The 23,621-nt window shown below is 50.4% G+C and overlaps 4 protein-coding genes across 4 annotated transcripts; 3 read left to right on the forward strand and 1 right to left on the reverse strand.

The window, feature by feature from the left end:
- Positions 1-674: 674 nt before the first annotated feature.
- Positions 675-3,669, reverse strand: TGME49_265140 (hypothetical protein). The gene is made up of 4 exons (XM_002368602.2): positions 2,579-3,669; positions 1,953-2,009; positions 1,364-1,526; positions 675-986 (listed from the first exon to the last, which is right to left on the reverse strand). Exons 1-4 carry the CDS (start codon positions 2,977-2,979, stop codon positions 903-905), a joined length of 705 nt encoding a protein of 234 aa, XP_002368643.1. The 5' UTR covers positions 2,980-3,669; the 3' UTR covers positions 675-902.
- Positions 3,670-5,205: 1,536 nt separating this feature from the next.
- On the forward strand, positions 5,206-5,889 carry TGME49_265130 (hypothetical protein; the record flags this gene model as incomplete). Its single annotated transcript, XM_002368601.2, has 1 exon — positions 5,206-5,889. One exon carries the CDS (start codon positions 5,206-5,208, stop codon positions 5,887-5,889), a length of 684 nt encoding a protein of 227 aa, XP_002368642.2.
- Positions 5,890-6,174: 285 nt separating this feature from the next.
- Positions 6,175-12,286, forward strand: TGME49_265120 (rhoptry neck protein, putative; the record flags this gene model as incomplete). The annotated part of the gene is made up of 10 exons (XM_018781392.1): positions 6,175-6,517; positions 6,769-7,107; positions 7,353-7,619; positions 7,880-7,909; positions 8,067-8,135; positions 8,248-8,313; positions 8,556-8,726; positions 9,140-9,331; positions 9,457-9,633; positions 10,204-12,286. The coding sequence occupies 10 exons, from the start codon at positions 6,175-6,177 to the stop codon at positions 12,051-12,053; spliced, it is 3,504 nt and encodes a 1,167-aa protein (XP_018636309.1). The 3' UTR covers positions 12,054-12,286.
- A 953-nt stretch (positions 12,287-13,239) lies between these two features.
- On the forward strand, positions 13,240-21,972 carry TGME49_265110 (ribosome biogenesis protein, putative). Its single transcript, XM_018781391.1, has 12 exons — positions 13,240-14,668; positions 15,024-15,368; positions 16,247-16,494; positions 16,748-16,972; positions 17,277-17,394; positions 17,598-17,670; positions 17,979-18,119; positions 18,751-19,157; positions 19,584-19,765; positions 20,165-20,315; positions 20,618-20,738; positions 21,022-21,972. The coding sequence occupies exons 1-12, from the start codon at positions 13,623-13,625 to the stop codon at positions 21,145-21,147; spliced, it is 3,183 nt and encodes a 1,060-aa protein (XP_018636310.1). The 5' UTR covers positions 13,240-13,622; the 3' UTR covers positions 21,148-21,972.
- Positions 21,973-23,621: the final 1,649 nt, after the last annotated feature.

Genomic DNA, 23,621 nt, shown 5'->3' on the forward strand with positions numbered 1-23,621 from the left:
ACGTGCGCGTGACGCCAAGTGTCCTAGACACAGCTGTTGTATGTCTTTGTACCTTCGTTTCGGCTCCTCAGTTTAAGTTCAGGAGTTTTCTGTTTACTGCACGTCCCGGGCATTCAGGAGCATACGGTTATAAACATCTTTTCATTTCCGTCGCCTGTCAGGACTGTTGGAGTGATCCGAGCAAGAAGTGTGGCACGTGAGTGCAAGCACTTTATTCGCAGAGTCATCCTCCCCAGTTGCTTCTTTTGTGTTTCAAAGACTGTCCATAAGAGGGTAAGCGTATCATTCAGGGGAAAAGGCTGCTTTGGTTTTCCGCGGAAGTCATTTGTAACGACGGATGGTGAAACGAACTAACCTCGCCTACGATCATTATATATCCACAGCACAAAACTATTATCGACCTGTAATTTTGCAAAAGCGGTGGGGTAAAGAGAAAACCAACTATCGCTAAAAAAAGCACGAAAGGGTGTGACAATATAAACAGAAACTGGGCTCCGATCAAAATCGTGTTTGCGCGAGTCGGGGGAGAGCTCGTGACCGGCCAGTAGAAGAGGGAGACTGCTTGAGATTTTTGAAGCGTTACAGTCTACCTTTTTATTTTATAAACGCCAAAGGTAAACGCCAAATAGTATCCAGAGTTCTAGTCCTGGGATTTACATCGACAGAAACCTTTTGGCAAGCAATCACGGGGAGGGAACAGCACACGGGGGAGGCTATGAGGTTCCACAAAGCTCCCGCCACGCCCGGGTACGAAAAAGAAATGGTAACATAAGCCATATCGAGTTCATTGCTCATACAACTTCAAATGACCTCTTCGGGATCGTCAACAGTAGAGGAAAAACAAACTAAGGAACGAGAACATTGAAAAGACAAAACGGCAGCGACTTCATTTCCTGGTTGAATCAGAGACAGTGGAACTGCGTGTAATCGACCATCGGAACAGAGCCTCCAAGAGGATCTCTCCGCAGGTTATCCAAGTCCGTGACCTGTATACGAACGAGAACAGACACGAAAAGGATGGTTTTTCTTATCCGTTGTCTGCTGAATTCACATTTTGTTCAGAAACACGCAGAGTGGTACGAGCTTAACACGCCGTAGTTGCATTTAAGTCGTCAAAGTCACGCGGGTGGATGCGACCATCGCACGCGTATTGCACCGAACAACTGATGCTCTTGAGGCTGCTCCAAGCGTCGCTTCACCACGAGAATGTACAACCACGAAACGTAGGAGTATCTGGTCTGTCAGACACAACCACGACCAGCAGTGTCCGTTTCTTCTGGAGAAACCGTGTCAGCGTAAAAACGATGCAGGTCAAGAGACAGAAGTCTGCACAAGTGAGCAATGGGAGTTGCACGGGGCGTACCTCTCGACCTAAATCCATAAAGTCCTCGGCTATTCCCTTCCCAATTTGAGAGACCGTGTCCGCCGTTCTGTTTAGCTTTTCCATGACTTGCTTGTGTCTGTTCCACGGATGGTTGCAATTACACACCCACGGAGAGTCGAACTTGTTGCAGGAACAAGAGGTTCTGCCGAAGTAGGCAACCGGACACAAGTGCACATTGTGCAGGATATACGAGCTCTGTCAGCTCCCATGTAAGTCGTAAATACATCCCAAGGAGAGGAACCAGTCGAATAAACATGTACAAATAGCCACAACTCTCGCGCTTAGTGCGAAAGGACGGGCGCAGCATAGCATTCTCGTCAAAGCACTACACTTTCTGTACATGTCCGATGGTGAAATGAAGTAACATTCCCTTGGAGCGCTACCCACACCTACGCAGCACAAACCTGTTATCGAACATAAATCGAGGAGCAAAGACGAGGTAAACCGAGCTATCTCAAACATCTGTGTTAGCTAGCGGTTTAAGTAAGAAGGAGATAAGTTTTAGGAGAGTCTGTGTCGGGAGAGAGTGTATTCACCACAGGGGTGATTTCGTTTCCAACATGCTTACCGTGTACACTTGAAGGTGACTGGATCATGTTCGATGTGTTTGTGTTTGCACCTGCACCTGTTCACAAGACCACCCCCAAAATCTGTCTTAAGAAGTGGTATGCCTTTAGCTATTGCAGGGCTGTCAGTGGCCACGGTGCTGGCAGACACGAAACACCTGTCGGCAAACTGAATTCGGCGCCACGGAACACGGCAGTCAGTCAAGCTACATCAAGAACGACACCTGCATTCAAGAAACAACGCGACACAGGAAATCGACGTACAGCAGGGGAAATGTTAAATCGCGCGGGCGAGCCCTCCCAGGATCACAAAAGAGGCATGCTTTTCTTGTCTGTCTTCAAAGAAGTCCTCTCCTCCCGCATGTTCTAAGGATCTCCAACAGCAAAGCGACGAATTCTCAGATGTTTTTACACGATCAGGATGTAAATAGACCGCCGCAAACAGATTTCATTTCTGCAATCGCCACACGCGTTTTTGGATTGTTGCTGATGCTGCGTCTGCATGTGATATATACCTGCAGCCGTGCGCTGCCTGTTTCCGCCAGTATATCCACGTGAATGTCGCACCGAGATCTCCGATCCATTCTCAGCCAATTCCGTCACGTCAACTACTCCCCGCGTCGCCTACCTTAAAATCCACGCACCCTCTGCAACAATATAGAAGAAGTCGCGACATTTGCACTTTCTATTGGTGCATCCAAACGGGTGTGGACGATCGACACCCTTGGCAAGACCCTTTGTGTGTTCTTTCAGGCGGTGACCGCACAAACACCGGCACTCCTCACGAATGACAATGCACGCTTTGTCACATTCTTCGCAGATCCAGCGCCCTTTGAGACTCAGAGGTGGTACTGTAGAAGAGAGACGACAACCTGCATTTCCCCCTTTTGTTTTTTTGCTGAGTGTATCTTTCTGGCAATTTTCGTCCGCTCTTTCATGGCGCTCGGGTGTGCTGGCTAATGAAGCAACAGTCGCAGGTGTGGCGCCGCAAAAACCACTTGAAGTTGCAGGTGGAATCCTTTTCTCCATCGGTATTGCTGAAAGCGTGTGGACGTTCGAAAGTTGCGTTTTGTCTATACAGTCGGGTGAAATCGGTTGCACCTGGTAAATGCTGTGAATGGTTTTTATCCTGCAATAATTTCTTGTGGCCTTGCATGAACATGCCTGGACCGCGGAGCTGCCCTCCGGCCAGTTGCCCAGAGAAAAACATCAGAACAAAGCAAAGGAGCCCCGGAACTCCTTCTCTACAAGCCCCCGTTGTGTATGATATGCTATGAAACGACTCGCGATCGTGTAATTGAGCCCTGACAGTGACGGACAGATCGTTTTGCGACCGGAGGGGAGCTGACACCTCATCAGTTGGTGAAGCTGAAAAACACTCACGCAAACTTCGGACGGGTATTCAGATAACTGATAAAAACGCGAATACAAGCAACTAACGTCACACATAAAAATGCTATAAAGTAAAGGCTTCTGGGGTGCAGTCATGGGAATGCGCAGTTCACTAGACAACAGTTCATTAATCGATGGGGCACTGCTCCAAGCCATGCAGCCGAGCACGAGGAGCCACTGCCCTGTAAAGGACAGACTCTAACACCGACTGGGTTGAAATCAATCGCTGTTCCCGCTTTGAGATGTAACGCACATTAAATCCAGTGCTTTTTCCGGGGAAATGACAGAGGACTTTCCCGGATATTATGTCTTCCTAGGGCACCAGGAGGATCTGTGTTCACAGACACGCGCACACAGTGGCACAAGACACTCGGGTCACTGCCGGCGTGCTAGCACTTGTCGTGTCTAATGCCGCGAACAATTATGCCTGATTTTTGCCGAGTTATTGCATTGAAAACCTCAGCCAGTTTTGCTTCTTGGGAAAAGTTGCCTGTTGGGGATGCACGTGGGGCGGCAAGCGTCTCTCAAGCTGCATGTTCTTGCCTTGACATTCGATGCAACAGGCGGGAAGCATGTCTTCACTGAGTTAAGTCAGTAGGGACAGGCCAAAATACCACCGCCAAGAAACTAGCTCCGTCTGTGTCAAAACATGGAACAGGTAATGCTGCACATTTGTATGGAATTAAAGATTGTACAGGAGTTAAGCGAGGCGAAAACTCAAACTCCTGGCTTGTGTGGAGGTGCAGGAAGCTCACAGACACTGTTAAATACCGAAGAGGGAACCGCCTAGCCGCTTCCTTGTCTGAGAAACCCAGAGTCACACAAACCGGGCACGCAACACACGGCTTCACCTGCGATAGGAGTTGTTGAATCCGGTGAAGCCGTGTCATGCATGCTTCGCTCTGTCTGACAGCTCTTGCATGATTCTTATACGCCGATATTTTATTAATTTAGTTCCAATGACTTCTCGGAAAGAATGGCGAGTGAGGAGCCACAACTGCCGAGTGTCGCTGCTGCCTAAGTGAGTTTTCCTCTTTAGTACCTCGCTGAGATTGAAAGATTCTTTGCTAAGGGGAAATCAACGGTTGTATACTTCTGACGGGTCATAACCTCATTCTGCCTAAGTATCGGAAACTGGCAAATGTGAAGAGAGGCCGTCCGTCGTGTAAAGAAGTCACTTTAACACGCTCATGAGGCATGGCTTCACTATGTGTATATTTTTGGAGTCACCGATGTTTTAAGGGCGCAGTTCTGTTCGTGCCTAGATCCGGCAAGAAAGGTGAAAGGCTGGTGACGTAGGCATCGTCGGCCGCGACAACATTTTGGGGGGGCTTGCAAAAAGTATGGTAAATGCGGATCCTTTGGAGAGACAGAATTTCATCTACTGAGGTGGTCTTTCGTGCTCCATGAAAGTGCCATTGCATCCGCCATCGACAAAAACATGTGATGAGACAGGCTTCCAGGTACTCAGCGATATCCTGTGGAAAGTAGGGGCTGCAGCGATCTGCTGCGTCTTAACGGCCGTTGCTGCTCGTCGGCCTGGAGCTGGGACCGTTTTCATTTTGAGGTTGTTGCTTGGCAGGACCTCGGCAATGATAAGTGATCATCACACGAGAACAGAACTAGTTTCTCTCTTCGTATCACCAGAAATAGGAGGTGTCCCTACTTTTCCCCTTGGGGAACATACTGTTGCATCCGTCGTTGACTCGACTCTTGGTGGCTGTCCGCTTCAGACCAACACGAGCACTACCGCATATTCCTTGCATGCTCAGAACTATGATTTCATGTTCTTCTTTGTATTGCTGGTCCACAAAACGAAGAAGTCTTGAATGAACGGGTGGCAGATGTTAACTGTGGGCAAAAATGGGATCCAACCGCGTCGACGTAGTTGGCTGCGCGGAAGCGGAAGGAAGCATGAAGGCGCTCGCTTCCCTGCGGACATTGTGCTTGGCTTTTCTGTTTGGCGTAACCGTTACATTAGGGCAGCAATTGCTGTTGTGCTCTAAAGCAGCCTTGGCCCGCCCTTTAGGCGATGGGATGGGTGACGACCAGTCTGTTGTTCAACCGATGGTTTCTCGTAGCACTGTCGCAAACACAGCCAAGCATGAACCTGATACGTTTGTTACAGAGAGGCGTCGAGCAGGAGCGACAGCCATGAGAACTGCAGGTCCAACCTCCAGTAAATCGAACGCACAAACATCGGCAGCCGCTTGGGTGGAGACGGAAGAGAATAATTATCCTGTTTCAGCGGCTCCTTCAGAGAAAGGGATGGACAGCCTTCTTGGCCTCATCTCCGACCGCGAATATAATTCCCCAAGTCCTAATCTTGTCAACGATGGCAGAGAGTTTGCCAAACAATTCGAGGATTCTGATGAGCAGTTCCCCTTGGAGCAGCAGGTGACTGCTGACCTCACACCCGAACAAGCAAGAGCGCAGATGCTAGAAAACAACTTGGATGAGCTGAGGTCGATGCTCGAAGACCCTGCACTACATGTGGCTGTCAACGGTAGGGAACAAATTTCACGAATGCTTTGTGGAGTTGCTTAGAAAGATTTTGTCCTTTTCAGCAACCCTCCCTTTAGAAGCTTGGTTATGAATAATGATACAATCTTTTGACCATTGAATGCTGTTGTTGCAGGTCTTCTTGGATCACTTCCTTCTGACAAGAGTGAACCGTCGGCGCAGATACCCGATTCCTCCTTCGGTTCTTTGGAATCGTGGTCGGCCTCGAAGACACGTGAAGTCGCCTCAACACCGTCAGCGTACACTGCCGATCCTAACGGTGCCAGAGCCGGAGAGTCGCTTTCGGCTGCAGCCATAGAGATACAGCAAATGTCTAGCAATCTTGCTTTTCTGTCTCTTTCCCTTGCGGAGTCAACGGCCTCTCTAGGAAAGTCTCTCGAAGAAACCAGGACGAGGCTCACCGAGAAGCTGAAGCTCGTAGCTGGAATGGCGTTAGGGTTTGATCAATTCGCCATGCACCAAACAGCTACGGGGCCCGGCCTTTCCGTGGAAGGAAAGCAAACCGAACAGATGAGCCGGAAATCGGCGGAGGATACTAGAGCTTCATCACTGTCATCTGACCCAGACGATGGTAGAGCCGCACAATTAGCGGGCCAAAAGGGGCATGTGACGCCTTGCATTGCCGGACTCATTGCAACCTCAAACCCGTTTCGTAAGTCCTGGGAAGGGGGGCGTCTCTCCGAATTCCGGATGCGTCGGGTGAGTTCACATGAACACCGGTCACGCGTGAGTTTGACGACACAGTTTATTTTGTTACCTGTTTCGATGCAGTGTCTCACTGAAGGAAAAGCCCCTCTACGCAGTCGTTCTATGGATCTGCACCCAGAAGTTTGTCCGAGGGACCGCATCGGGCGTCACGGTGTGTTCGTGTTCTCCGTATGATGTTTGTGAACTGTGCTGCAGTGTTTACGCATATGCTGGCGCTAGGAGCCGCTTACCTTGGGTACGATAAGTACTTCGGTGATGGCACATCTGAACTGCTGCCTTTCTACGGGACTCGTACACTACTGTCGACGCTATCTCCGCTGGATACGCCACGACTTTTAGACAGCATGGCAGCTGCCGATCGACTGTCACCGAAGCGTTCCATACTTTCACGTTTTTCAAGAAGAAAAAGGTCGTTAGACGCACCTGCGCCGGAGCCCAGTGGTTGGGACCAAAAGAGGAAATCACGTCTCCCTTTGGGAAGTCTTCGCCTCGTACTGGATATACTGGATAGGCACCTGGAAGCTTTAACGACTTGTAAGTAATACGGCAGCTGAAAAAGAACGCGGACGACACAGGGAACGATTCTCATCCACCTGGTGAGGGGCATGGTGTCTCCTATGGCGTGAGCACGTCCGAATCCTACCGAGCAAGAAAATAGACACCACGGTGATTGTGTTTCCTGGTGCGTAGCCTCTATTCCGTGTCTTCCAGTTGCCACACGAGCCAGTCCCTTCCCTTACCACTCCTCAAGCACGCTTGCTGTTTGTGCGTTTCCGTAGATGTACAGCAACAGATTGAAATATTCCGGCAAGCAGGAGTTCCACTGGAAGCGTCAGTAACGATGACTCACAACCTGAACAGGTTACACGTCACTCGCTGCCAGTCTAGAAATAACCAGATGGTAATTCCCTGTAGGTGGAAAGACACAACCTTCTTCGAAGAACTGTCAAATGAAACAAATCCAGGCCTGACAGACGAGGAGCAGCTGGAAAAGCGTGTCAAATTTCACAAGCTTGAGAATGCTTTCAACACGGTTACAGGACTAGGTGAGAGGGTAGATTCAGCAGCGTGCGATCCTCATCCAGGCCTTTCTCGCGCGTGCTATTATTGAAAGGGAGGGATACAGAATAAAATAAGACACATGATTGGAGTTCGTATGTGGTCGGCATAAGTGATAAGCCTTGGTCTTGTGTGTTTCTCTATTGGCGGTGTCTATGCAACACCGGCAAACGCCTCGCAGCAGTTGCACTGCGCCGTTATGGAGAGGTTGCGCCGCTTCATTGTGTCTTCTTGTACTAATTTTCAGGCGCGCTTGAAGCAATGCTTGACGAGGACAGTGAGATTTCTCTGAAGCGAGGGATTCGCGAGTGGGTAGTCAAATGTTTTTAGAATGATGGTCTGCTCGGCAGTGTTTTGTTGGTTTCCGCCATCAAGAATAATTCATGCTACGCGATGTTCAATACGGCGTCAATTTTCGGATTCTATCTGCACAGGCGTTCTGCTCGGTGGTCCTGCGGAGGAATCAGTGGCTCGTCTTTATTCAGACTTCCATCTGGGTGCAGGTAAGGGTACCTCTCAAGGGCGGGTATTTCCGGCAGAAGACGTGGGAGTGTCTCAGTGTCCTCTGCGCCAGCCGCGTTACACCTCTTTCTAATGAATGATCTGTGGTTGCAGCAATGAACAACTGGTATTTCTACGACGCCCTCAACATCAATAAAATGCTGTCCCGATTTCAAAAAGGCAAGTCCACGAATTCAAGGTCGCCGCATACTGTTAGAAGAAAACGTTTGCCGACCATGAACTCGTCTGTAGTGTTGGTAGTGCAGGACACCATAAACAAGCAGTGGATGATGCTCCCTGAAACGGACCATCCCAAAGTGAAAACGCCTTCACTTTAAGACGCTAATGTCGCAGCTTCTAGCCTGCAAGGTAGAAGAACCAACAATGAGTGTCTGTGTGTGTCTTTTCCTACGCAACGCCAGTTGGTACGAAGGTCTTGAAGCAGTACGGGCTGGAGAACCTGATGAATCTGGCCACTTCCCATCAAGCAGGAAGTACCGCGTCCTGGGATCGGACAGATATCGACACTAAATTGGCTAAACACCATCATTATGGGAGCGCTCTTCGTGTCCGACTGTACATCATGGCTCTTCGTAAGTGTGTAATGCGCGAACATCAGTGACGGTGGAAGCAGACACGTCATCTTCACTGTTTGATGTTAGTGGGTGCGGTATTTCTTCTTACAACTGCAGTGAACAATTTTTCTTCAGCGTTCATATGAACACAGAGACCTGCAACTTCTTGATCTTCAGGGGAGCAAAAACTATGTCCCCACTGCATCGATCAATGGGGTACTAGACGTAAACGGTCTGTGTTGCGCCTGTTCCACTTTTATTGTGCTGGCGCAACCGCGCTTGCGGTATTGTTTGAGCAGCAGCTAACAGTCTGTAAAGTGCAGGAAAGGAAAATATCACTCGAATCAGAATAAAATAAGAAAGCTCATCCTGTTTCCTAAAGATCTAATTTGTTGAAGGATGTACGTGCCCGCGTCCTGATTTTCTCTCAGTTCCACAATTTACTCCACATCGGGAAGGAATCCTGTCTCCAGTTGATTTCATTCGAGAAGCTTTCGCTGGAGAAAGAAGTTATGCTATGTCGACTGCTCGCCTGAAGCCTCTATTATCTGATGACCTGGTCATTCTCGGCGTTCCCAAGGGCTTCTCGTTTTTGTGGCTCTTTGAATTCCTCCTCGAAGAAGGTAATGACGGACCTGAAGCCAGGATCTCAGACACAGAGCCCGGATCAGTTGTCTTCATTTCCAGCCTATGACTTGGTTATGTAGTATGCTTTTTCCTTTCTTCTACCTTCGTGTTTCTGGTACAGATTCACCAAACGCATTGGTGGCAAAACGTAGAGCCTTGAAACGGATTCCCAATTGGACAAAGAGGCTGTTCTCCCACAGTCGTTCGATCCCGATGCTTTTCCGCCAATTCTATAAGGCCCTGAATGCTGGTGTCTTCGCAAAAGCGAGAAGGCGGACCCTCGACAGATCCAAAACGTGTACGTATGCCCTATCCGACAACACTTGATGGTAGTAGATGATTTGCCGGCCCGAAGAAGTTAGGGTGGCTCACGAAAGCGTCACCGGCGTTTCTGACAATACGGGCAACAGCCTTGCTGTCGCACATACAAGATTTAACAAGAATAAACCGAGACAGATTTACCTGGTAGCAGCGGAACATTGATTCTTTTGGGGGAGCCGTGACCGGACAGATATATGAGGTGACGTTTGAGTTTCTACATTAGAAATATGACGATGAATATCTCACTCATATGCGTAAGAGCACGATTTGGTCGACACAATCAGTGCTATCATTCAGGAAATGGCTGAGATCAAGGATCACACGCATATAGTGTTTTGGCTGGTCGTTCCTCTTTATCCCACAAACGTCCCGCTTCCGTCTCTGCCTCTCGGGTACTAATGATTCTTTGTTCCTTTGCGTTAACTGATTGCCCAACGGGTCACACTGTACGAGCTTACCGAATCGAGCTGTGTGACAAACTCACAGCAGTCGCACGTATTCGAGTTCACGATGTCGCCGCGGAATCTCTGTCGTATGCTGGTGTCAGTGCTCAGTCGGCAATTACCAGAAGGGTGGCGCGATATTGTGATGGATGCTTTCGCCTTCACCGCCCACAGCGCAGCTCTCATGCAAGTGGTGAACTACCACTCATTGTTCCGTGACCGAACACTCAATGACCTGCAAGAGGCCTCCTATCTCGCTACGCCTCCAGCTTTTTCCATTGAGGATCAAAGTGTCATGAAGAGGTGCGATGAGCAAATATACGAATGGTCACGTTTTGGCTTCTCGCCCGACGTTCTCGAAGCTGATTTGCACAATGAGACATTCAAGGGCAAGTGGGAAAATCTACGGCTTGAAACGATGCCCACACCAGACACTCATCAATGGTGGAGGCGCCTTCATAGGGCTATTCTCGACTCCCTCGAAATATACCAAGCTCACGAAAGGCATCTGAAGGGGATGAGCGATAACTTGTATACCCTTGTCGAGGATACAATAAAGAATCTGCAAGACGGAAGCTCTCGGGACGACACCATTTTCTTCGGACGAATTGCGAGAGGCGCCCGCGAATCTGTGGGCCAAAAAATGTGGCGCGGCGTTAAAACGTTCTTTCTCGACCTTGTACGCGATGTTCCAGGCTCGGATCATGCCGTCTGGTTTGGTGTCGGCTTCAATTTCCCACGGATCTTCCAAATTCTCCGCAAAATGAAAGAAATTGCTCTACACGCTGCAGGAGACCAAGGCTCGGCCATCCTGCTGGACGAGGCATTTGTGGAGCTGGTACAAGAGACAGTGGCGGTACGGGCACAAACGTATAGACGGCAACCCCCTACAACCCTCAGAAACATCGGTGTAATCGGGTTGAGACCGGACTACGCCAATCTTGACACTGAACAGAGATCGATGGAATACCAGCTGTCAATGTGTGCAGACCACTGTGTCTCACTCTGGGTGCAAATCCTCGGATTCATATATCCCTATGTGCTCAATCCATCTCTTTTAACAGATTACGAGAAGTCATTTGGGACTGGCCACGCAATCAAAAAGTTGGATGATCCCAGCTATGTGAATTCGTTTCGCTACATTTTTGCAAACGACGCCTCGCTGAACTTCTTCGAGCACAATACCCCTCAAGACACACGGAAGGCTTTGGTGTCACTCAAGAGTGGACAGGCGTTCATGTACGCAAACATGATGAGATTCGCCGGAATTGCATTCGAACAACTCAGTATGCCGTATTTGGCGGTTTCTCTTCAAAGGCAGGCGCCCTTCATGGGCCAGATGGTCAAGGATTGGGTGGCCAAGAGAAGCAGATCGCGGAAGCTCGCCATAGTCAGCGTGCTTTCTCTCGGGCTCATTTTTGCGTACACGCTGCTCTCCGCGTTAGACATCGCTCAGTTCCTCACCGACTCAGGGATGAAGGCAATTGAAGATTGCAGCTGGAACCCTATTATGCAACAAATGGCGTGCGTGGTCGTGGCAGGAAGTGGATCTCTGGTGGCTCCAACGTTCGCTGCGCTGTCGGATGTCTTCAAGGTGGGCCTGTATTCCGGAATCGGGTCGACACTCATCGCCGCTTCAGTCGTAGGTAATGCATATATGATCATCCGTTCTCAGAGCAGAACAATTCTGAGGACCGAAATGGCTATCAAGAACGTGGCTGTGAAACTCTGGAAACAGATGCGAAAGTATTTTTCCTGGGTTACCAGATTCACGAAACGCCGAAAAGCTATTCTTAGCACCATGATGGCTCGAGCCACGGCCCTTGCCAAAAACAAGAAACCACGCAGCGAAACTGCTGCAACCATGACAAGATCTGGTGACTCCGTAATGGACATGCTTCTACAGGGAGTCTCACCGGCAACGCCACAGCGAGCGCAGGACGGCAGCCGCTGACATCGCAGTTTTTAGGCACGCGTTTCGGTTCTTTGAACTTCTATTCTTTTGCTGTGGCACACGAACTGAATGTGTACTTCACTTTCCAAGTACAGCGAAGGGTCTGCTCTCATCGACAGTCTTAAACGGCGTGCAGTCCGCTGACCCCGAAGGAGGGTATTGGTGTATTGGCAGTCTTTTTGCGAGGATTTCAACCACAAACGGCCTACATATAATATACAACTTTATGTTTAGAATGCTTCCGATGATGACATTTTCCAGTGCGGTGGCTATTGATCCACGTAGCCCAAGAACGTTGCGTAGATCTCTTCAGGATGGGCAAAGCGATGTACACTTCGAACGCATACTTTTTCCCCACGAGGCTCGATATCCATAACTTCACAGCAAGATGCATCTTGATACACTGCAGTGCTTCCCTTATTTCATTCCGACAGGTGCGCCAGCAGCAGAGCCGCCGCCACCATATCAGTTCTGTGTAACATTAACGACCCACAATTGCCGTTTAGGGTCCAGGAAACATGTGCTGGTTTTAGTGGCGTGCGACTGGCTGTTGTTACTTTCGTATATTTCTCAAAAACAGAGCTCGAAAAATTTTATTCTGTCCCATATGTAGGTAATAATTCATGTTATGCCTCGCCAGTTGAGGAAAATGGCTTGTATCCCAGGAAACATGTGCCAGGTAGTATTCCTCTGCCTCGCTTAGGTTCGAGTCTACCTACGGCGTCTCCAGTGTGCAGAATTCGACCCTTGAAGCACGCTGACACTTTATTTTGAAAGGAATTGTCTGAAGTCTCTTGTTGACACCAGTTTGAAGAGATGGCGGACTCGTCAATCTGCACGCCATCCGGACAAACTGGACACCTCGGGAGACCCTTTGAATTTGACAGCGGCTCCCCACACAACGAGCACAAGCTAGCAAACACGAGACTGTTCAGATGTTGCATTGTTTCTCCCCGTCTCGATCCGTTTGTGGGAGCACAAACATATCTTCACATCATTGGAGGAAGAAGCGAGATAAAGCAACGTCGGCGGGTGGGACACTACTCTCTGGATGCTCTCTGTGGACAGCCCCGGTCCGCGAAGTAGCCTGCGTTCCGGCACGCCTTGTGACTTTTCTCCCCGCTGTCTCCACAGTCAAATGTTTCTGTGCATTTAACTGCTGGCAGCGAACACAGGAGTTATCAAGGGATGATTGTTGCACGGGATAAGTCTCAGTGCCTATGCGCGATGCCGACGGACCGGCTTTGACTCATGATTCACAGCCTTTTCGCACTCCTCGTTCTTGACTCGGCGGGCTCTCACTCCAGTCCAGCTATCGCCCGGACACTGTTGTCTCATCTGGATGGATCTCCGTCATCCCCACTTTCTCCATAGAGAGCCTTTGACTTTTGCCTAGCAACAGAATAGGCAGGATCGCGGTTTGGGGGACTTTGACAGGCGGGGGTAGCTTCAGTTTGTCACCTGCGCCTCCTTCCCAGCACCGCGTGGGAAGATCCGAGTACCGTCCCATCACGTTTTTCGGTTTTCACCAGTGTAGAATTCCGATTTTTTCTGTGATTGTCGACCAAGATGACTCCACACTCTCACCGCCCGTCGTCGGGCCTAAAACAGCGGAATAAGCCTTCGAAGAAAAGCTCCGGGGGTCCGGTGTCTGCCACTGCGTATCGAGAGGCACAGAGGCGGAAGGAAGCTGCCCCTGGCATTACGGCAGCTCTTCGCCCGATCAATAAGCAGCAAAGGGCACTCGTGACAAAGCAGAAGCGATCTCGACAACTCCAGAACCTTCAGCAGCTTAAAACTTCTCTTCGCGGCGCGGCAGCGTGTGGGCACGCAGCTCTGCCGCCTCGAGTTGTCGTTATCGTGTCCTTCGATGAACACACAGACTCGCGGGTAGTTTTCGCGGCACTAGCCCGACAACTGCGCCAAGATCTCGGCCTCTGTGATGCTCATCCCAGTGCCCGTTACAATCCTTTGGAGGCGCAAAGTAATGTGACTGCGGAACTCGCTGCGTCCGCGGGCCGAGTGTCAGGAGTGTCGAAGCACGCAAAACATGAGACGGACTCTGCTTCCTCTTCCATGCCCTCTTCCACGTTCCTGTTTCCTCTACCGAACTACGCACGGTGCGCGTCTCTTCCGCTGCGATCGCAGCAGCGCATCTTGTTGCTCCCGGCGCCGCCGCCGCGGAACACCCTGCCGCTCCTCGACCTCTGCAAGTGTGCGGACCTCCTCCTCTGCGTCTTTTCGGGTGAATGTACGTACACCAAACCGGCGTTCGACGAGGACGGGTACCGGTTCTTGACTGCGCTTAAAATGCAGGGTGTTCCGCCGGTAGTTGGCGTCGGCTCTCCGGTGGCTTTGCAAGCTCACCTCGGTACGTGTCTTTCGGGAAATGGCGCAGCGTTGCCTTGCGATTTCCCGTCGTCGTCTCTAACTGGTGTCAGTAAAATGGAAATGGCGGCGGAAGCGATGAACGACGTGGACGTTTCGTCGATGTCCATGGATAACGAGAGTATTCAAACACCCGCAGCTCTCGGCGGAAAGGCAGGAAGAAAGCAAGCCGCCGAAACCCTTCGCTTCCAACAGCGCTATTTCTCTTCTGAATTCGGCTCCGACAAGTGAGATACGGTGTTGTCCGGGCAACTGCTTCTGAGCGGCCGTTGCCTGACACAGAAAACCAAGTCATCCGCAGCGATGTTCCGCTTGCCGCCTTCTTCCGTAGATGCCGTCAACGACGCAGTTCCAGAACGAGTGTGGAAAATGCGAATCGCGTAGGAGTGGAACAAGGAATAAAACATTGACAACGCACTCCTCTCTCGTTGTCTGCCTACGCGGCACCGCTGAGGTGGTACAAAGTCGTGTCTGCGTGTCTCCAACGCCCTTGCAGTGAACGGCCTCTGTGTACGAGACTACCAAGAACGCTTATTTGCTGATTGACATTCCTCTCCGGATGACTTGTGCTTTGGTCCTCAGGAAGTTCTGTGCAGTGTCACTGCCTGCGGACTGGCAGAAGGTCGTGCGGATGATTGGAGGTGCCAGTGTGCCTCTCGATGTGGCGAGGTCGTCTCAGGCCGCCGAAGCCGCAGGGACGCATGGAGATCTCCAGTGGCGAAGAGGTCGGGGCTACTTGCTTGCCCTTGATTGGGAAATTCTCACCGGCGCTCAGAGACAGCTGGCGGGTGCTGCGAGTCCTCCAGGAAGCGAGTTACCGAAATCCGAGAGAAGGGAGAACGTCAGTGGCGCAGGCGAAGACGATGAAGCTGAGGAGACCTACTTGCACGCGTACGGCTTTGTGAGAGGAGTGGGAATGACTTGCAGGTGAGCGAATCAAAAGAAAGGTGTTGGCAAAGGAAATTCCCTCCAAAACCGGTAGTTTGTCAGGATTTTGTTTTTGTGTCATCAACGTGTCAATGGAACATCAGTAGCGCCCTTGACATCACAACGGCCCTTCGCCTGATCAATAATGAGCAACGAAGGGCATTCGCGACAAACATAAGCGACCTCGACAGCTGTAGAACCTGCTGCAGTTAGCAAATGACTGGGCCTCCTTGTTTGAGGGAGCGGCAGACAGCTCTGTGTTTCGATTTGTACTTGTCTTCAACATTCATCTGTTCATTCGCACGCTTGAGAGGGTTTCTGCTGAAAAGCTTTGACGAAGCTACCCGCTGTTTCTGTTGTCGGGGGCGGGTGCATTGCCGCAGCGTCGATCGGTCAACGCTTTTAACCTTCCAGAGGAGAGAAGAGGCTCTGTATGCGCGAACGTATTCTGCATGGATCTCAAAGAATAGACTGAACATGCGACTTTTCATGTTCTTCTCAAGTGGATCAGACGAGTGCATGCAGTCGAGGCGGAGACACTCCGATCAGCTTCGTGGGTTTTTTGTTGATGCAAAAGCGAACGTGCCGCCGGTGGTCCTTGGGGAGGAGACCGTGAAATAGACAGATGATAAACCCAGCGCACACAAGTGGAAAAACGGGAGGAGGGAGAGGAGGACATCAAGGTGCAAGCAGCGCGACGGTGTAGAGGGAGAACGATCGATAGACAGACGGGATTCTCGGTGGCTGTTTACAGGGACATTTCTGTGCAAACCACATGGAGTGTCGAAAAAAAACGCTGCCAGATCAGGATTACTGTTTCATCGTGAAGCCAAGGATTTGCCAGTAGACTGAACCCGCCTTCTGTCTTTTCTCTCCAGACTCCCGATCCACATCACTGGAGTGGGGGACTTCATTGCTGAACGCATCGACATTCTTCACGATGACGATTGGAAGCGACGGGAAAAGCGGACAGGCGCTGTCGATACCACGAAGCACGTCGGTCCGAATTTTTGTCAAGAGGACTGCGAGATGGAAGCTCAACAAGCGAACGGCGGAGAGACCGGTGTCCAAGATCTGTCCCTGCCAAAGCTGGATGTAGAGAGTTTGACGGCCGCTGAAAGGGCAGGTAAGAACTGAAAGTGCTGGCGACTTCCGGGATTGGTGTCAATGTCGAGGATTTCGAAACGCGGCTCTCCTTTTCACAGTCTTTGCGTAGGCGGGTCTTGCTGAATCAGAAGCGCTCCATGATCTGTGTCGCCTTTGTGCCTGCTGAAAGACGGACCCATACATCACATCTGCACCCATCTAGCGCAGAGCGCGGGAACATGGTGTCTCTGGACCTCGTCGCCTTCGTCTCCGTTTGTTTGTCTTTTTCGAAGAGCTCCTTGCGAGCATGAATCCGCTGCAGCCCTTCGACCCGACAACTCTCGAACAGACTTGGCCGACGGAGAGCGAACTCCGGGAGGGACAAGAAAACAGACAAAGGGGCAAGTGTCGGCGCATCCGAGTACCAAAGGGAATTTCCGAGTACGAGCGCATCTGGTATGAAGAGGAAGTCGACGAGGATGAGGACGAGGAACACGAAGCAGAAGAAGATGCGGACGGTGAGTGATGAATGTCTTTCTTTCGGTTTCCCTTTCCCGATGTTTCTGCGGTTGGCGAGGCGAAGATCAGTGCATGCGTTTGTGCAGGCGCATGTCGAGACGCGGACTCGTAAACAGAAGTTTCACAGGATTGCACCATTGCTGTGGCTGGTCGTTGGTCACGCAGATGAGCTTTCCTGACAAGAATGAGTGTCGTTCATGGCGAGACAGAACATGGGAGTAGCGCGTATGGTGCGGGCGGGGATCTGCATGCTGTCGTGACAGTGATGCGTTGTCGTTTCTTTGTCTTGTTTCTGTATTTCAGAGCACACGGTGATTTCAGAGGGGGAGGAAATGGGAGCTGACGACGAAAAAGACGATGAGTGGCACACTCAGGAAGAGACAGAACTTCTGGGAGATGCTGATGAAATGCATCGAGCAAAGTAAGACAGACACGCGCTTGAGTCCTGACGTCTCGCCTTCGCAGCTCCCCAAAAGCGTCTGTGTTGGCACCGAATATCCACAAGATGTTTTCGAGCGATCTGGGACACCAGAGATGCTGCCGTCGGCCTGGGATTGGTGGCTGCTGCCTGTTGTGTGTAGACAATACATAAGCCAAGTTCTGCTCTGTGCATCTTGTTTTCAGAGAGGAAATGGTGAAGAAGAGGAACTTCACAATCGAACAAAGAGCAGCCGAGGACCTACAGTTCCCTGATGAAGTGAGCACCTACTTGTCTCCTTTCCCCTGTTTATGCACACATAGATATATGTACAGATATGTCTGTGCGGAGTTCTGTGTCCACGTGTTCGCCTGTGAATGCGCATTGATTTCTATGTTTTTGCCAATCGTTGTAGTTGCGTATGCTGCACTTCTGTGATGTTTCGTCATCACAAGGCGACTGAGCGTATCATCATGTGGTGTCTTTCTGGAATGCTCCGGAACGTGAACACGGGAGAGATTTCCGAAACCTCTCTGTTTGTGGCTTCCCCCATCCCTCTCTTCTCGTTTTCTGGCTTACTTGTTCAGGTGGACACCCCGCTGGACGTGGAGGCACGAGTCCGTTTCCAGAAGTACCGCGGACTGAAGAGCTTCCGCACTTCCTACTGGAACAAGGACGAGGATCTTCCTGTCGACTACGCAAGAGTTGTCGACTTTGAACGTTTCAAGGTGAGGTTTGTACAGGTGCAATCACCTCAGTCGCTTGTGGAAATGCCGTGGCCTCTGGAACTTTGAAGTCATGATAAAGGCCAAACGTGACGTGTGTTTCAGAGAAATGGAATGTTCAGCTACGTACTATACTGTATTTATTTATTCGATTTTCGCAGACGTGTAACGGTACGCAGCATTCCTATACAAATGCTTTTGCATCTTAGGCGTTCTTAGATTGCACGCAAGCATCGAATCAGCTGTATATGTCGCCACTTCGTGGCATTTCTTGGTCGAGAGAGAGTGCGTATGTTAGAGGAAACGTTGCTTCTGCTTTCTCGGAGCTGCAACTGGAGGTATCCAGTTTCATGAAACGTGACCAGGATATCATTCATGTGGTTTTCTGCCGCGTGCGTTGAGGTGTGTTCTGTTATGTCTCGCGTCAAACAACACTCGTCCCACCTTGTGCCGTATAGGGTTTCAGACAAGGAAATGCATCTCTTTGCACCCCGAACAGTACCGTCCGTGACTATGAGTACCAGTGCAAAAATGCATTGTGTACGACGTTCGGTAGATACATCCAAACGCGTAGTGCACCTCCATTTACATATTGTTTCTCCATATCGTTCCTCTCGGGTGTCTGTCCTGTCAGGCGATGAGCGCTTACGCACGAGGCGAGCTGCGACGCCTGTGCAGCAGCAACGTTTTCCATGGTCGTTTCTGTCGGGTGACCATTCCTCTCCATTATCACCCTGCTTCGACGCACGAGTCGTCTGTCCAGAGCAGTTCATCGGAGGAACCCCGAAGGTGTACGAAAGCCCAGCTTTCTCAGATTCTGCAGCAACTTCGGCGCGCAACTGCCGGCAATCCGTCGTCTTCAGTGAACACGGATGGGCACATCGTGAAGGGAGAGGAAAGAAAAGGATTCCTCGTCTTGTCAAGCCTTCTCCCCTACGAATGCGCAGTCTCTGTCGTCCACCTACAGCTGACGCGCGGCGGCCCCTACGAAGGATCGCTGAAGGGCAAAGACGAGCTGATCTTCAACTGTGGCTTCAGGAGGTTCGTTGTTTTGTGTTGAGGAGAAACTTAGCAAATTGTACACTTCTGTGACCTACCCCGGATTTGCGTGTTCTTTTGCATGAGTTGCCGGTCTCAGCGGGTCGCTCCAGGTGGTACAGAGTTGCATGCGCCAGTTCGTGGATGAGGAACAGTATATGCGTCACAACGTTTGGCTAGGTGGTTCTGAGGGTGTCATTTATCTCTGTCGGGTGAAGGTGTATTGATGGTAACCGTGGACCAGAGGGACTCTGGCGTTTCCATAATGAGTGTGCGCCCGGATATAAACCGGCAGTCCAGCTCGTAGTATACACTCAACAGAAAAGGGAGTTTTGCACGCGAAGACTTACACCACTGTGCATGGAGTATCGCGAATGTCCAGCTCAGACCTAACGCCCGCAAGCTAAAAGCGTCTTCTTTTCCGTTCAGATTTGTTGGGCGACCCATTTTCAGCGAAGACAGAGGCGTCTCAGGGTCCGGAAGCCATACAGACAAAGCAAAAATGCTTCCCTTCTTTCACGCTGGGGTGTCCTGCGTCGCCTCACTTTATGCGCCTACTATGTACCCGCCGGGTTCAGTTGTCGTCTTCCGAAAAACGGAAGATAGTGCTCGTGAGCAAAACACGGATCGGAAAACATGGGATGTCTCATGTGGCGGAATCAGCTGCGATTCGAGAGGTCATTTGCAATGAGCTGTTTGCAGTGGACTGCTCTTTGATATTTTGAAACCCACCGAAGCCTTTGTGTAATCACAGAAACAGAAAGTACAAACTTGGTGTAGTTTTCTGATGTGCATCACCATCCACTCGATGTACGGTAGAATCACTCCCGCTCGTGCCCGCCTATCGTTTGACTGCACTTTCTGCCTGTTTCGTACCCGTTTGTACTGGTGTCCACCTCTATTCGCTTGCCTTTCATTTCAGGTTCGTCTCATGCTTTGCCCGTGGCAGCAGAAATTTCAGTCCTGCCGTCTAGGTGTCGTATGTGTGTCTGTTCTTTTACTTTTTGCAGAGCCTTTTCAAGTCTGCGCCTGGGGCAGCGTGCTAAACAGCACCAGCAACCGTCTCATTATAAAGCGAATTGTCCTCACTGGCTACCCCTTCAAGGTCCACCGTCGCAAGGCGGTGGTCCGCTACATGTTTTTCAATCCTCGAGACATCAGGTAATCAAATCCACGCAGGTCAGCTGCGTTTGCGGGCAAAAACTTGCAATCATATATATGAAATTCAAATTTCACTCTTTTTTAAAAATGATACAGTTGGTGTCAGCCGATTGCTGGATGCTTATTCAGAAGCCCCGAAACTCCGTCTACCTGTTTTGAACTGTGTTTCCAGTGTTTTCCGTGACCACTTGGATGTCAAGTGCTGCTCGTGAAACACGCACTTGCCATCTGTACAGGCAGTGTTGTATAACTACTCCTGTATCCGCATCTGTGTCCAAACTCTGAAATGCGATTCCTCTCAGGTGGTTCACGCCCGTAGAGCTCCACACCAAGAAGGGCCTCCGAGGAAACATCGTGCAGCCTCTTGGAACGCATGGCTATATGAAGTGCAAATTCAATCAATACGTCAAACAGGATGACACGGTAGGGTGTTTGTTTCTTTCCATCTACGCGAATTTCCCTGACATTTCGAGTAAACGCAAACGCGTGGCAGCCCCACCATACGGATGTTGGAGTTCGCGTCCCTATTCTTTGTGCCTGAGCTCTCCACCGGGGCTTCGGTAAAACGGAGGGGAAACAGGTTTTTCTCAGTAGAGTCGCCGCCGAGGTGACATGTGATTTGCGTGTTTGTGCAAGGCTGCCGCACGAACAAACACTCGCTCTGTGGAGGACGGAATTTTACTTGTGCTCTTTCTTTTGCTTTCAGGTTTGCATGTACCTCTACAAGCGTGTCTTCCCTAAATGGTATCCTCCTACATGGGGAGGAAACCCTGCACTTCTACCTACCGATGAAATACGGAATGTGAGTGAAGAACATGACATGGAAGGTTAACGGAACCTCATGAGGGAACGGCGTATTCCTTGACGCTACTGACATTGATGAAAGGACGTCTAGCGCACGATGTCAAAGCTTCATAGGAGAGGGGCGGAGAAAGCCAAGCCATTCTGAAGTGAAGTGGTGGGCATCGCTGTTTCCAGAACGAAGCACGCTGAGTTCTCATTAGCTGCAGTCATGTTTTGCGAGTGTAGACGCCTCGACTCTGCCAGCATGGGCGACATTTTCTGATGTTGACAACAGTCGTCACTGTTGACAAAAGTGGGGGAAAGCCATGGTGAAAACGCCTTCGCCTGAATTCATTCGAAGGCACTGAGTCGGGGGTCTAGTCAGTGCTTTCGGAGGGATGGGAGGCCTGAGACCGTCTGGATGAGTTCTTTCCATTGAAAAATTGCGTTCTCTACTGGGGAAAAGCCCTTGCTTGGAGACCGATATTTTAATTGAAGCCTACACTAGTGTCTCCTCTAAATGCGGAAGGTACGGAATTGCCTTCTCTTGTTTCGACCTGTCTGGTCAATTGCGTGTTTCCCAGCTAGCGTATACCGGTAGAGGGGGGTGACGACTTTCTTCTCCTTCCCAGTCACGTTTCGCGTTAATTCTCAAAATGTGATGAAAAAAGTCCAACAATCTCGTATCCCTTGCCAAAGACTGAACGCAGCCCTTGCAGTGCCTCTGCTGGCTCGCATCTAAAACGTGGTATACACTGACAAATGCCACTGGCAGTGCAGATTTCCTGTGGTGGCAGGAGTGTCTCGGGTATGCGTACCCACCACACTCATTAACCGTGGGATAAAGGTGTGCTCGAAAGAAAGAAAAAAATCCGTCTTGAGAATAAGAAATATTCTAAACGTTTGTATCCAGAATCAACCATCAAGCCTTACACATGTCATCCGGCATTTCGTTCCTTCAGTTTCGTTTGTTTACGTTTAAGAATCAGACAGGCACAACCACTGCGTTGAGTGTTAGGCAGTGTACACGCTATGAAGAGGGAAGTCGAAACACTCAGCATGCTATCCGAGCTTCGAATCTCATGGTTCAATGTCTCAACAATCGGCGAACATGCCAGTCGTATAGTTTGTTCCGAAAACAGTGTGTCAAGATTTTATTCTTTTTCGCTTCGGCCCTGATCACGGAAGCATCGCGAGCCTAGTAGAACGCTCGTGTCGTTAGTCGCAGAAGATTCAAGAATTTGGGAAGGTTTGCAATTTCTCACCAGGTCGCGAACCCGCGCATGCTACAGTGTTGGGCGCTTGTTCAGCACGAGCATTACTTAGTTCTTTTGGATTCGCTTGCTGTATCAGAAGGCGCTTCTGGGGCGGCTCGTCTTTTTTGTGGTCGGGTGCGGGATATTCACCGTTCCCGTCACCCGAGGGACCTCTATCTTATCTGTTGCACGCCCGTGATTTTGCTGTTTATCTTCCTCGTTTTTTTTTCAGTCTTGTCTTCTCCCATGCCACTATTTTCGTCCGACGACTCCAGAGACTGCTTAGTTTCTGGTGCAAAGGAAATTCGTTTTCTGCTGATCCTGCGGCCAAGTTTAACAGCGCTTCGGAGAATACCCCACCGCGTTGGTTTCGTGTTTTTCCTCGTTTGCTTAGTGTCTGTTTCCTCTTCTGGGATATTTGCAAGAACCTGTGTCACAGTGTTTAACGGTCCGTCGTCTGCCCTCACAGCGCGCATCACATCTTCCTCCCAGGTTAAACGACTGCGAAATCGATCTACTAGTGTCAGAGGCTCTCCGGTTCTCCGAATTCTTTCAATCTGTGCCCCCCGTGTTCTAATAAAGTCTAGCAAAGCAGTTCCGGGGCTGCTGGGGACTTCTTGCTCCGCCTTACTTCCATTTGTCTCTCTCCTCTTGAAGTGGTCCGTTACCTCCTGGCGCTCGACTGATGGGCCCCGCGGCGCGAGACCAAGACGCTTACTAAGAGAAGACATAGAAAGACTAAAAGCCTTTCTCCACAGACGCGGAGGAGGTTTTGTTGGAACACCTCCGAGAAAGGCTGGCGAACAAGCCACAGGGACGGGCGGGGAAGCAGGCTCAACGACTGTGTCGTGGTCCGACGCTGGGGAAGTGCAGCTACTGTCTTCAAGAGAGAATGTCGGAGCTGCAAGATTATCCAGATTACGGATAGCCAGGAAACGACAGCGAATTGCTTGGGGCAATTTTTCCAAGTTTACTCCATGGTCGTGTGAACCCTGAGTGTGGCAGCTGTATCGTTCGGTCTCCCTCGACGGACACCGAGACTCAGAACGCAACCTACAGTGACCGCGTGCTTTGGAAGATCCAGCCGAGGATACTCGGAGAGCAACAGAAGCGCTGGCATTACCAAAAGCGTTAGAATATTCTGTGGACAGGGACAGATCGTATGATTCTGCGGGGATATGGTCCTCGTCGTGTCTCGCGTAGCAGCCGCAGCTAAAACATGGGGAGGGAGCGGACGGAGAGGAAGAAGAAATGGAAGTAGATGAGT

The sequence above is a fragment of the Toxoplasma gondii genome, chromosome IX (genome assembly GCF_000006565.2).
Source record: "Toxoplasma gondii ME49 chromosome IX, whole genome shotgun sequence".
NCBI lineage: Eukaryota > Apicomplexa > Conoidasida > Eucoccidiorida > Sarcocystidae > Toxoplasma > Toxoplasma gondii.

Bases quoted from the DNA above. Each gene is read 5' to 3' on its own strand.
- TGME49_265110 (XM_018781391.1), top strand. From the start codon at position 13,623: ATGACTCCACACTCTCACCGCCCGTCGTCGGGCCTAAAACAGCGGAAT. The intron at 16,495-16,747 runs GTAAGAACTGAA...TCTTTTTCGAAG, and splicing joins GACGGCCGCTGAAAGGGCAG to AGCTCCTTGCGAGCATGAAT. The intron at 19,158-19,583 runs GTTCGTTGTTTT...TTTTCCGTTCAG, and splicing joins TTCAACTGTGGCTTCAGGAG to ATTTGTTGGGCGACCCATTT.
- TGME49_265140 (XM_002368602.2), bottom strand. From the start codon at position 2,979: ATGGAGAAAAGGATTCCACCTGCAACTTCAAGTGGTTTTTGCGGCGCC. The intron at 2,010-2,578 runs GTAGGCGACGCG...TCTTGTGAACAG, and splicing joins GAGGGTGCGTGGATTTTAAG to GTGCAGGTGCAAACACAAAC. The intron at 987-1,363 runs GTACGCCCCGTG...GTTCGTATACAG, and splicing joins TTATGGATTTAGGTCGAGAG to GTCACGGACTTGGATAACCT.